The following is a 13,540-nucleotide window of genomic DNA, read 5'->3' on the forward strand; positions in this document are numbered from 1 at the left end:
ATGGGGTTAAAACATCATGTGCAACACTTTTTGAATTTTTTATATAGATAGATAAATATCCATTTGATATTTTTTTTTAAATTGGGAGTCTTTTGATTTTTTGTTTATTTTTTTTTCAATAATGTGTCTCGATAAAATATTTAAATTATTTTAAATATTTCATAGGAAGATTTGCAAAAGTAAAATTGTGAGGCGCTAGATGAGAACGTATCTATATATAGGAAAATAAAATTTAAAGATAGTTTGAATGAATATTAGTTGAACAAAATTAAAAGGGCGTTTATTATTATTCTTTTCATCGAAAAGGTATTTTAAAAAAATAACATTCTATTATATTTTTCATCTTAAAAAACTCTTAATGAGTATCATTGTGACTATTATAATGTATAGTAGCTATGTCCTTAATTGCTACAATTTGTTAGAGTAAACCGATTTAGCTTCTTTTTTATCTAACTCGACCAAAGTTCCACACTTATAGCAATTATAGTCTTTTAGTTGATATAATAATATTAAATTAATTTTAATCAAGTTAGATTGATCAGTTAGTAACAATATTTTTGATATATTATAGTGTTTAGTCTTATCAAATTAATATAATGTTGATGGAAAAATGGTTTGAGAAATCTTAACACATAATCCACAACTCTATTCAATTTTTAAGAAATAAACATAATAAATAAACATAAAGGAAGCGTACCATTATCTATGTTTTACAATTTATAGATTTCTGAATCTCCCAAGAGTTTTGCCTATGAGATTCAAAACATGATCAGTCTCTTTATAATTTAGGATTATAACCCATATTTATAGAAGCCTAAGTTTACTTATTTATAATTTAACCCTTCACCAACTCAAAAATTACACATGATATCCATATTATTATATTCATAACAATTAAGACGTTGAGTCAATCTTTAATCTACATTTGACCACATTGATTTATGACTTATTTAGATGATGACATTAGGCATTTATAATTACAATTATAATCTCAAAATTCAAATAATCTCCCACTGGGTCATATGCATAAATTTATAAATGTGTTAACTTTAATGAGCTCAAAACTTTTGTCATCATAGTCATAGGGCTTCCTTAACAATCTCGTCCATTAAGTATATAGACATAAGATCAATGCAGTTTTTATTGTATCTTTCACAACTAAACCATCAATTGTTTCGTACATCAATATAATCAAATGACATGGATCAATTATGAATGTGTGACATGAAAATTACATATAAGGTGATCTATTCATGTTAATTTTCAACTGATCCTCCTTAACCAAAATGAGATTAAAACTTTAACTTAAGTTATACAAAGTGTAATGAAATAAACATTAAACTTTATATCTGATCAGAAAATCTTTAAATACATAAGTTTCAACAACATAATCAAACATGTATAGAAAACATATATAGTACAAACTTACACTAGATCTAGACTTTACCAAATTTGATAACACTCATATAAGTAATATGCTCATAAAAGATATTGGGTGGTAAACCCTTTGTAAAAGGATTTGCTATCATGAAGTTTATGCTTATGAGTTCTATCAAAAATTGACTACTTTGTATTCTTTCTTTCACAACAAGGAACTTGATATCGATGTGCTTCAATTTTATCGAGCTCCTATTATTGTTAGAATACAATATAGTTGATCTATTGTCACAAAATAACTTCAGTGATCTCTCAACCCTTCCCAAAATATGTAGCCCAGAGATAAAATTTTTAGCCATATTTCATGATTAAATGCCTCATAATATGCTATAAGCTTTGCTGCCATGTTGGAAGAAGCTGTCAATGTTTAGTACTTCTGCAAGAAATAACTTTGCCAACCAATAAAAAAATATAGTTTGAAGTGGATCTCATGCTATCTTGGCATTCCGCAAAATCAGAGTCAGAATATCAATGATCTCAAGAGTATCTGACCTTTTATATGTGAACATTAATCAATAGTTTTCTTTAAATATCTCATCACCCTCTTTGTTTCTTTCTAATGATTCATTCTTGGGTTGCTTAAATATCATCCCACCACTCCAAAATAATGTTCGCAATATCCGGACACGTACAAACTTGAGCATACATAAAACTTCTTATAGTTGAAACATAGAGAATCTTTTGCATTTCTTGAGTCTCGAGGTTTCCTTTTATGCATTATTTAAGACTAAACTTGTCTCCTTTAGTGACCGGGGTGTTACTTGGTTTGTAATCTTGCATGTCAAATCTTTTAAGCACCTTATCGATATAATTCCTTTGCGATAATCCAAGAATACCTCGAGAATGATCTCGGTGTATTTGGATTCCTAGTACAAAAGATGCGTTACCAAGATCTTTCATTTCAAAATATCTAGATAGAAATCTCTTAGTATCATTTAACATACCTATATCGTTTGTGGCAAGCAAAATGTCGTCAACATATAGAACCAGGAAGATATGCTTACTCTCACTAAAATTATGATATACACAATCATCTACCATGTTTACTTCATAAATAAATGAGATGATTATTTGATGAAATTTGTGGTACCATTGACAAGAAGCTTGCTTTAATCTATAGATGGACTTCTTAAGTTTATAAACTATACTCTTTGGATCTCCTGATACAAAGTATTCTGATAAAGAAAAGATAGGTTTATTATTTGTCATGCATTATTGTTAGTGTCTGATTATTACAGCAAGAGTACCACTTGCACATAATATTACTATCCAAAGGCTTGATATTATTGTTGCACTAGGTATCTTTAGCTGAGATTTACCATTTATTTTAATTGATTCAAAATGAGCATGTAATTTATGTTATAATTTTTATGTTATCTTTTCAGCAACTATTGCTACTATTTCTGTTAACTTAAGTTCACTGTCAAGCCTTAAAGATACAAATTTTAAGGATTAAAAGGAGAATATGTTGGGGTTGCAAGGTTGCAAACATAGTCTCATACTGAAAACACGTGGGAAAGATCATGAGTTTATAAGAGAAAAGATATCTCCATTGGCATGAGGCCTTTTGGGTATAGCCCAAGAGCAAAACTATGAGGGCTTAGGCCCAAAGTGGACAATATCATGTCATTGTGAAGATATCTAAATTTTTTTCGATCCTACAATTAGTATCAAAGCTCGGACTACCAGAAGGTTTAACCGTTGATTGTACACAAGAGTTATGGTCTGATTGAGCCATGTTCGTACAATATTGACCTCAAACAAAGAAAGTGGGGGCTTCTATGTTCGTATCAAGAGGACCAGACACTAGGCAAGAAGTCCTAATAGGTCGGGTGGACCGAGGGACAAGAAGACCTGATGGGTTGAGGATCGGACGTGGGAAGCCCGTAATCCTTTATTTGAGGGAGGGGGGGGGGGGGATTGTTCTAGGATCGTTGTTATTGGAATTGATATATAAAATCCTAAATTCTATTCAATTCTTAATAAATAAATATAATGATTATAATTCGGAAGTGTACTAGAATCTATATTTTATAGTCGAATTTAGGCAATGATCTTCAATTTGTAGATTTCTCAACCTCCCAAGAGTTTTGCAGATGAGATAGAAAACATACTCGTCTTTCTGTAAACTGGGACCATAACCCTTAGAAGCCTAAGTTTGCTTATTTCTAATGTGAACTTTCACAAATCAGAAATTGCATGTGGTATCCATATTATTATATTCATAACAATTAAACCCTTAAGTCAATCTTTAATCTAAATTTAACCACATTGATTTATGACTTATTTAGATGATGACATTAAATATTTATAATTATAATTATGATCCTAAAATTCTAATAAATTTTATTTTGAATTATAACAATTATAGTTGTTATAACAATGTTAAAATAATAATTGTTATTTTTATATATTTTTAATGAAAATAATAACAAGAGACATCTTTATAACTTTTTCAAAAAAAAAAAAACAATATAATTATTTGTAATTCTCATGACTTTGTAAATCACCATCATGAGCACAAGCCTTTGTAAACATGATCTAGTTGCTTTGACATCCTAGATCTACCATCATATTGATGTAAGAGGGAGAAAAAGTCAAATAAGAGATTGAGGATACTTTCATGTTTTCTTGTTTAAATTAATCAAATTATATTATATCGAATTCATAGTCATCTTGACCATCAAATTGCATTTTTTGTTCATGATATGATCTTTTCCCCTCAATTTGGTTAGTATAAGTGAAAAAGAAAAAAAAGAAAAGGGTATATAATTTAAAATTTAATATACAATTTGGTAATTTAAAAAAGTAGAGTGCCTAATGTAAATATTTAAGAAATTTAAATGTATGATCAGTAAATTATCAATATTTATTTTTTATTTTTTTAAAAAATGGGTAGTGTAATATTGTTGTTTTATTGGAGCATAATTGAGGCAGTAGTAAATGCAAGTGGTCAAGACAAAAGAAATTCATGTGCATCCGCCTAACATTAACTTGTCTACAACTACAAATGATTTAGTAAGAAATTAACATGTCGGTGCTACCTAAAATCTACTAGTTTGGCTGACTTTAGTGAATTCAATGAGTGAGAGGAAGTGATAAAAAATATTTTAATAATTCTAATAGTTTTCTTTCATTTGATAAAATTCTTACATTTTCTTTTCAACTTTAATTATATATATATTTTTAAAGTCAGTTTATCTTAATTAATAGTTATTTAATCTTCTCATAAGTAAGTTAATTTTACATTTAGTAAAAGTCAAAAAGTGTAGTTTGCTAACACTGGATCGCCATGAGATTGTTACCAAGCAATTAAGATAGTTTCAAAATCATTGTAGCATTGTAGCATTGTATCATTATAGTTTCAAAATCTTAATACTATGAAATCATAATTAGATTGCTGACTTATCTCAAAATCATAGTCAATTAGTCGAGTGGCTATTTGATTATAAAATTATAGATACTCGATCGAGTGATTGTTTGATAGTAAAATCATGATTAGATGTCTAACCTAGTCATAAAATATAATTTCGTTAAGAGAATATCATTTTAAATGTAATTTTCATAAACTAAATTAATTGTTAATAAAGTTCTACCATAATAAAATATATTTTTAAATGATCTAAATTAAGTCAATATCATTTTAATGTCTCAAAACTACTAACCACAATTTTTTCAACCAATTGTCACTCTCAAGGACCACCTCCACCATCAAAGTGAAACACCAAATAATAATAACAGAAAGATTAAATAATATCGATAATAAGTTTCTATGACGAGAAATTTTGTGCTGTGATTGCTCTAATTGAGATATTAATACGTTTATATTCATGCCTAGCATAATATGCTAGGCTTATATTAATGATGATGATTAATATGAAAATAAATAATTCATAAAATTATTAATTTATAATGAACCGTCAAGTGATTAAGAGGTGATTTTTCTGAAAACATATAGGATATAAAAATTCGCTTATTTGATATAACCAATGATGTCAACATTGTACAACTCACACTTAATAAAAAAAATAATATGAAAAATAAAAATAAGGTTAAGTATTATTTTTAATATTTATAATAAGCTAATTATATATTAATCAGAGGTAATTTGTTTGCGCGCTGATATTTAATGTTCAAAGACTATATTTAAAAATAAAAAACAATAATGTCTAAAAATTCGTAGTTGATTTTATAAAATGTTCAAGAAACAACAAATTTATAAAATATTTAACTATGTATAATTTAAATTTGAATTCATAACAGTTAACTAAAATCAAATTAAAATGGCAAAACAGAAGTTTCGAGTCGATGGGCGGTTTCCACGTGGGCCCCATCCACGTCGGCATTACCGGATTCCACACGAAATCGATCGCATCTAATCGTAAAAAGAAAAAGGAAAAAACGAACCCGAAAAAAGAATCTAAGCTTTTTTTTTCCCTTCCTTTGGGACGCGTGTCGGCCGCTCGACCACTCGATGGAAATAAATGAATCACGCGCGCGCGGGCGAGTGGGCGAGAGACGGGGACGGCTAACTCCTCCGCGGGCTCCACCACGCCCTTGTTATCCTAATGCGCTCGTACTTTCGTTTATTTACCAAGCCACCCGGCCTCCCTTCCCGATTCTCATAAGGGCAGAAATGTACTTTGAACGACGTGATAATGTTCAGCAGTTTTTTTTTTGGAAAAAAACCCGACCCGATATATTTCTCACACGTAGCAGTGCGTTACGTTATATAGTTAATGTCGTGCCGATGACGTGTACTTGGATGCAATCGGCGACTTGAGTCGTGACGTGCTCACCGCCAAGTGCGACAATAATTGGGAAGCAGGGAGGAGGGGACCGCTTCTCCACTGAGTCATGTTTCGCCACGTGGATCTATTTGGGCCGCAGGATCTAGAAGAGGGACCGCTACGGGACAGGAGGCCTCCGACCGTTAGTGGCCACCGAGGGACCCACCTCAACCCGGAAGTCTTCCACTAACGGCACGGCACGGGACTGTTTATTAATTATAAATGACGTTTTATAACAAATTACGCAACTTTTTTTTTTTTTAAAAAAAAGTGTTTTAAAATAATAAAAACATTATCAGTCAGTTACTTATTAAAATACTTTTTAAAGGCCTAAATCTTAACATTTTGAATAAATAAAACTCTATAATTAATTATTAATTATGACCACCAAAAACATGCTTACAGTATTCTTTGTAAAAAATTTATTTAGCCATTTTTAAATTCGTCACGATGACTCAAACCAAACTGCATTTGATGAATATAAAACGGCCGATATCAACCGACATATATATTTAAGTCTCAACCATGAATCTACCTACATAAATTCCTTCGAATATATTTATAAATATATAATTTACATGTGGATGCAAAGTATTTCATTGATGTGTTGTTGCATTTTAATAGGTTAAATTATTAAATTTCTTATATTTTGCTTGAATAATTTGTTGAGAAAAAAAAATATCATGGTCAACGATAGACTCATAAACTCCTTTGTCACCATTATTTTCTCAAAAAAAAAATCCAATACATACGTATATTATTAGATTGCTACCGTAGATAATTTAAAGGATAAGGATTTTTTATCTATCTAATTACCCGACAGAACCTAACGGTATAATTGAAAAAGGAACCAAAAAACAACACCTCAAATATTCACAATAAAAATGATTTTTTATTTTTAAAAAAGAAAAGACAGAAGACGTGGCCAAGCGGGCGGCGGAGCCGACAAACCAGACACCCCATAAGGTCGGAACACTCGCGTTGGACCGCACCTTAGTGTGCCACATGGCATGTTTTTAGCGGCAAGGAGAGCTGCCCAGGTGGTACCCGTGCCTAGTAGAGATGTGGGTGGGAAAGGACTGCGGCCGTCCCGGCCGCGGAATTCGAAGACGAGGATTAATTTTGAAATATTTATTAATGAAGGAGCGACGTGTAACGGTGGTGCGGGAGAGGCTAGGACCGTCAGATCTGGCGGAGTGAAGGAATTCGACGGTTGGATATGCACCGGATGTGCCGGGGATTGAAGTGGGATAATATTATTGTTTGGGGGCAGGAATGTTAAACATGGCTGAACTGTTGGATTAGGAATTTAATTAAAGAGGGATTTAGGACAAAAGTAAACAAAGAGGTTATTAAGGGCGAGTTTTGGAGGTGTGGCTGGTAGTTTCAACGCTGCCGTCTCCGTTTCCCTCCTCTCCTTCGCTGTTGTGCTTTGGGGAGGAGCGGCGACAACAAGAGGCGGCGGCAGTGGCGGTGGCGGGGCCATCGATGGCGTTCCATAACAATCTCGCGCACGAGCTCGCGATGCCGCAGTACGCGGAGCAGCAGCTGGCGGCCGGCGGTCCGGCGATGCTAAGGACCGCCATGGGTCAGCTCGGCACAGGTCGACCTTCGGCGGCCGGTGCATCGGAGGAGGCAGAAGACGAAACCGAGGACGGAAAGGACTTCGACCGCCTTATGGAGAACGCCGGGAAGCCGGCCTTAGCCGGCGGGAGCGGACCGACTTGGCTTAATAGCGCAATTCTCCAGCAACACGGGCATGGGCACTACGGGGACGGAAGCTTCCTGCATCTCCAGACCGCGCCTAACGCGTCTGCTTCTCCAGGAGGGCGCGGAGTGGGCGATGGGCAATGGTTCCCCAGGCCGTCGATCCTGCGAGGCGGCGGGGGAGAGGAGGAGGAAGTCCCGGTGTCGAGCGACTCCATCGTTGCCGCGGCGATATCATCGGGCGGCGGGGAAGGGAGCGCCGTGCGGGAGCTCGGAGAGGCGGATGTGCTGGCTCAGGGAGGCAGCGGCGGTGCCGCCGCGGAGGGGACATGGCAGAACGCGAGGTACAAGGCGGAGATACTGACCCACCCCTTGTACGAGCAGCTTCTGTCGGCGCACGTGGCTTGCCTGAGGATCGCTACGCCGGTGGACCAGCTGCCGAGGATCGATGCCCAGCTCGCGCAGTCGCAGCAGGTGGTGTCCAAGTACTCGGCGCTTAGTGGCGGCCAGATGATGAGCGACGACAGGGAGCTTGATCAATTTATGGTACACAGAAAGAGACTTCCTTTTCCCTCCATCCGCCCCTTCTTCGTTTCCAGTTTTAGTTCAGTTTGAGCATTAAAAGCCCTTTTTTTCTGCCTCGTCTTGTTGATTCCATAATTGCTTGCCTGGATTGATCTATCGATTTGCCTTCAGTTTTTCTTCGAATTTAGATAATTTTTGTTTGCTTTTAATATGGGAGTAGGGAACAAACGTTTCCCTTTTTTGTTCTACGTCATAATTTCAGATTTGATTTAGGCAAGGGAATCCAGGAGCACTCTGTTTACTGAGTCTTCAAACGAGTTTGTCTTTTTCTTTCTTTGGATTTCTTCAGCAGCATTATTGAGCATGACGGAGGCAGAGGTGAGGAGGGCAAGGAATTTTTATCAATTTGCTGCGTCTCTTGTCCCTTCTCTGCCACTCTGTCTGCATCTTCAAATGGACAAATTCTTAACCAGAATTTCTTTTAGAATGGATGAGATTTTTCTCCCTTCTTCATGTTATTAATTTCCTTGCTTGCCAAGTTAATATGCTCGTTTGAATCACTTGGTAAGAGAAATGTTGGAATTGAGATCTAGCATTAGTTCAGATTGCTAAAAAGCAGGGCTTCAAATTCTCTCTTTGAGCTGAATTTTTTTATTGATTTCTTGCACAAAGGAAAAAATTATCATGCCATATTGCAGTTGAGTGATCATATGAAACTCCTTTCATGTCTTAAGATGACTCTTTCTTCCTGATACATCAGACATAAAACACTTAGCATGAATAAATTTCAGATCTTACTGCAATTTGTATCTGTTTGTCATAATATTTCAGGAAAAATATATGATTCTACTAAACATTATCATTTCATGTTTCTTTCAATATATACTACAAGAAAGTTTCCAATGCGAAGGCCAATATGGATAAGCATTTCTTTCATGTATATGCATTAGCAGATTATTTTTCTTAATTTTCGGTACATGTATTTTAATGGTTGGATACTGACAGCAATATAGTTTATATTAGTTTAATGGCGGGGGAAGGTCCTTATAAACCATCCCTCATGATTTGGTTTTTGTTTATCTTTCCGTACATGTTTTTGATAGTTGGCTTGTGATCATAGGAGTCTATATATCCATACTGCATCTGTCAATGAATAATTTGCGAAATTGTGATTTGTGAGATCTTCAAGTGTTCATTTTCTATCATATAATTGCTATTATCGTGCACAAGTATGCTTTACTAATGCTTTAAACATTTCATTGTTTGTTAGACACATTATGTCTTGCTACTGAGTTCCTTCAAAGAACAACTACAACAGCATGTCCGCATTCATGCTATGGAGGCAGTGATGGCTTGTTGGGAGCTCGAACAATCACTTCAAAGCCTTACAGGTTTCCTTGGCATCTCTGTTTTGAGAAGTTTTACTGAACAATTTATGGTTCGTCATAATCCGAACCCTACTCGTGCGCTAGGCATAATCAGATGGAGTAATTTCATGTTCACCAGTACTGATACCAAACTACTTTGGGCTATGCTGATAAGAACAGTTATTGTGTACCACTTGCTATGATGCTCCCAAGTCAAAATTTTCAATTTATGGTCTACTGGTTTAGTTTCAATTTGGAAGATAGGTAAAATATCTCAGTTTCAGTTTGAACTTATACTTACCATATCGATAAACCTAACCACCACCTAACCATGCTCATCCCTAGTATATTGGCGCCAACTTATCTTAAGTAGATCCCTACTTAGCTAAAAGAACCTTCAAGAAAAATGTCCTAGAAGTTGCATAACATTTTAGTATAAAAAATATAACTTGTTTGAATTGTTATCATATTATCATCAAGTGATAATTATCCATATTATTTGGAATAAATTATAGGAATCTTATTCCTCCATTGAACTTTATGCAAAAGCATATTACTTGAAACTTCTCATCGTATCCATCAGAAATGCTTGCTTTATATCGTCAAATAGTCGTACTGTTACTAACTCAGCTCTTAGACAGAGCCACCCGATACATGATTTAAATGTTTATTTAATAAAGCATGCTACTGTGTGATGCTTTTGCGAGTCAAGATTAGTTGCTCGCTTGCTTTACTGACTAATCCTACAATTATGGCCACTCAATAGTAGTGATTCAAAGTTCCTTTTGAAAATTTTTGGGTTGTTGATGGAGAGTATCTAAATATGTCAATGCAATAGGTGTCTCACCTGGTGAAGGCACAGGAGCAACTATGTCTGATGATGAGGATGACCAAGAAGACAGTGATACAAACTTGTTTGATGGGAGTCTAGATGGACAGGACAGCATGGGATTTGGCCCTCTTGTTCCAACAGAGACCGAACGATCCTTGATGGAACGCGTTAGGCAAGAGTTGAAGCATGAGCTGAAACAGGTATATAATGTCAACATTTTGATCTTTCAGATTATGCATCCCAGATTGTGTAGTACTTTGCCAGCTTATATGTAGTCTTTTGATGAATTTTTTTACTATTAGGGCTACAAGGACAAGATTTTAGACATTAGAGAAGAAATTCTCCGAAAGAGAAGAGCCGGGAAACTTCCTGGGGATAGCACTTCCACCCTGAAGGCTTGGTGGCAATCACACTCCAAGTGGCCTTATCCAACGGTGTGCTTCGTGGCATCTATTCTGTTATTATATCTTCCATTCATAACCTTCAACGCCTTAAGATTGTTGTCTTTTTGGTTCCCATAAAAGGAGGACGACAAGACACGATTGGTGCAAGAAACAGGGTTGCAGTTAAAGCAGATCAACAACTGGTTCATCAACCAAAGGAAAAGGAATTGGCACAGCAATCCATCATCGTCAAGCTCTGTGAAAAGCAAGCGGAAGAGGTTCGCGATAAACTACTACTTAAGCACTTGTGATGACTTCTTTCCTACATCTCTCGCACTCAAAACTCGAACACAAATAATGCAGGTGATGACAATGTTTGCTGATTCATAGAACACAATTAGCCAGTGAAAGAAGGACATGACGGCAAAAACAATACTCATATACAATGATGAGAATTTTGCTGGAAAAAAAATTCTTCCTAGTAGTAAACTGTACTATATTATATATAAGGGAAGCCAATTATAGAACTAGAGGAATGGGTGTTGGTTTCAGGCTTGATATAGATATCATGTTCTTGATTTGGAGTTTGAATCATTAAGTAGCTTTTACATTGATATAGATATATCATGCTTGCTAGAGAGATTGTGTGAAGTGTCTTTCTTTTTTGATTTTTGTATACTTTGAACATGAAGTGTTAGCCTTGATTTTTGTTTTGCATATACATTGAGAACTCGTTGGCAAGAAACACTTGTGAATGTACAGTTTAATAAAGGGTTGCAATGTTTCTTTATCTTGCTATAGCTTTCTTATGCTGTTTGATTTCAGAAAAGGTCGCAGTGAGTGTTCAGTGAACACTGGGAATGACATGTGGCAAAATAGGCTACTCACTCGTCCCAGTACTCCGTCAATCCATCCCTAGGTCAACACGGAGAAGGTAAATTACGGATGACTATTAGGTATTAATACAGGTGGCTAAGGTATAAAGGAAGACATGTTCCGACGTATCACTTTATATTTTAACCATTACACTATCCCAAAGGGACGAAACTAGGAATTACATGATATCATAGAAGATTAAAGGGAAGCAGAGTCAATTGGAGTTTGATAAGTGTTGAAGATGATTTGGAGGCATAGAAGAAGACCTTCACAAAAATCTCACCCTTCATATAAGTTTTATTCCTCACATTTACAGGAAATAAAGCTCTAAATAAATAAATATTCATGATTAAATTTGACGACTCCATCAAAACTTACTTATTTAAATGAAATAAGTTTGAACAATATAAAGTTCGTTTACAATCCTAATAGAAAGGCGATTTTTGAACTTGAGTATATGGCAATAATTTTTAAGGTTTTTAACAATTAAGCCAATTGACACCCATAACATTTATGATAAATTATATTTGAATGTATATGAAAAAGAAAATAATAAAATAAAGGAGACTAAAGTGAAACTAAGCAAATGTTAGATTAAAATAAAAACAAGTTTGTACATATAATTTTAACTAATCAGGTTTATGAGAAAATTATATCTATTTGACTATTTTGAAAGGCACAATGTAGTTGTTCCTAAAAGAGATAAATGAAATAGTATATAATACATAAATTGAATTGAAATTAACGAATTATTAGTATAAAAAATAATAATAAACAAAATTTCTGAGAAATATCTCCTTTTTTTTTCAATAACTTATTATAGGTTCTTAACTAAAGTTAGATTTATGTCCTTTCCTTACGGGAGCTTAGATATTTGTTCTTAAAAATGTAATTTCATATTCAAAACTCCAACTACTTCCTTCCATAGGTAAGTTTTACTTACGATGCAAAATATCTTATTAGGTAAATTTTATGTAAGATGTAAAATATTTTATTAGGCATCTGATCTTTTTCATATAATGAGTCACTACACCAGAATAAAATATTTTTTTTGATTTATTTGTCTATATTTTACTATGGGTCCGACGATATTGAGATGCTTAGAGTGAGCAATATCACCTTTTATTTCAATAGTTAAGTTTTATGTAGCTTCTATGGATTGACATAGTTGGTACCTACAAGTGGTTGCTCTAATAGTTCGTGAGGTAAATTCCTAAAGCGTATAAAATGTTTTGTTGGATGTCCGACCTTTCCTATACAAAGGGCCACTAAGCTAGGGTAAAAATGTCCATCGTGATTTACCTGCCTATATCTTACCATGAGACCAGCGATATTGGACTGCTTAGAGTAAGCTATATCACCTTTTGTTCCAATAGTTAAATTTTATGTGGCTCCCACATGTTGACGCAGTTGGTATCTATATGGGGGGTTGCTCTAATATATCACGTGGTCAATTTTAAGCGATGCAAAATGCCTCATTGGGTGTCTAACCTCCTCTATACAAAGGGTAGCTGCCCTCGTGATTTACTTGTCTATATTTTGTCATGGAGCCAGTAATATTGCCCCACTTCGAGTGAGTGATATCACCTTTTGCTCCTGTTTTTGTTCGAAAGCGGAGAAGAT

The 13,540-nt window shown here is 34.7% G+C and overlaps 1 protein-coding gene across 1 annotated transcript; it reads left to right on the plus strand.

Moving 5' to 3' along the window:
- The first annotated feature begins 7,571 nt into the window (after positions 1 to 7,571).
- LOC122051189 (homeobox protein knotted-1-like 13) lies at positions 7,572 to 11,831 on the plus strand. The gene is made up of 6 exons (XM_042612178.1): positions 7,572 to 8,480; positions 9,730 to 9,850; positions 10,665 to 10,858; positions 10,961 to 11,092; positions 11,183 to 11,319; positions 11,405 to 11,831. The coding sequence occupies exons 1-6, from the start codon at positions 7,716 to 7,718 to the stop codon at positions 11,406 to 11,408; spliced, it is 1,353 nt and encodes a 450-aa protein (XP_042468112.1). The 5' UTR covers positions 7,572 to 7,715; the 3' UTR covers positions 11,409 to 11,831.
- The last annotated feature ends 1,709 nt before the right edge of the window (positions 11,832 to 13,540 follow it).

The sequence above is a fragment of the Zingiber officinale genome, chromosome 3A (genome assembly GCF_018446385.1).
Source record: "Zingiber officinale cultivar Zhangliang chromosome 3A, Zo_v1.1, whole genome shotgun sequence".
Classification (NCBI taxonomy): Eukaryota; Viridiplantae; Streptophyta; class Magnoliopsida; order Zingiberales; family Zingiberaceae; genus Zingiber; species Zingiber officinale.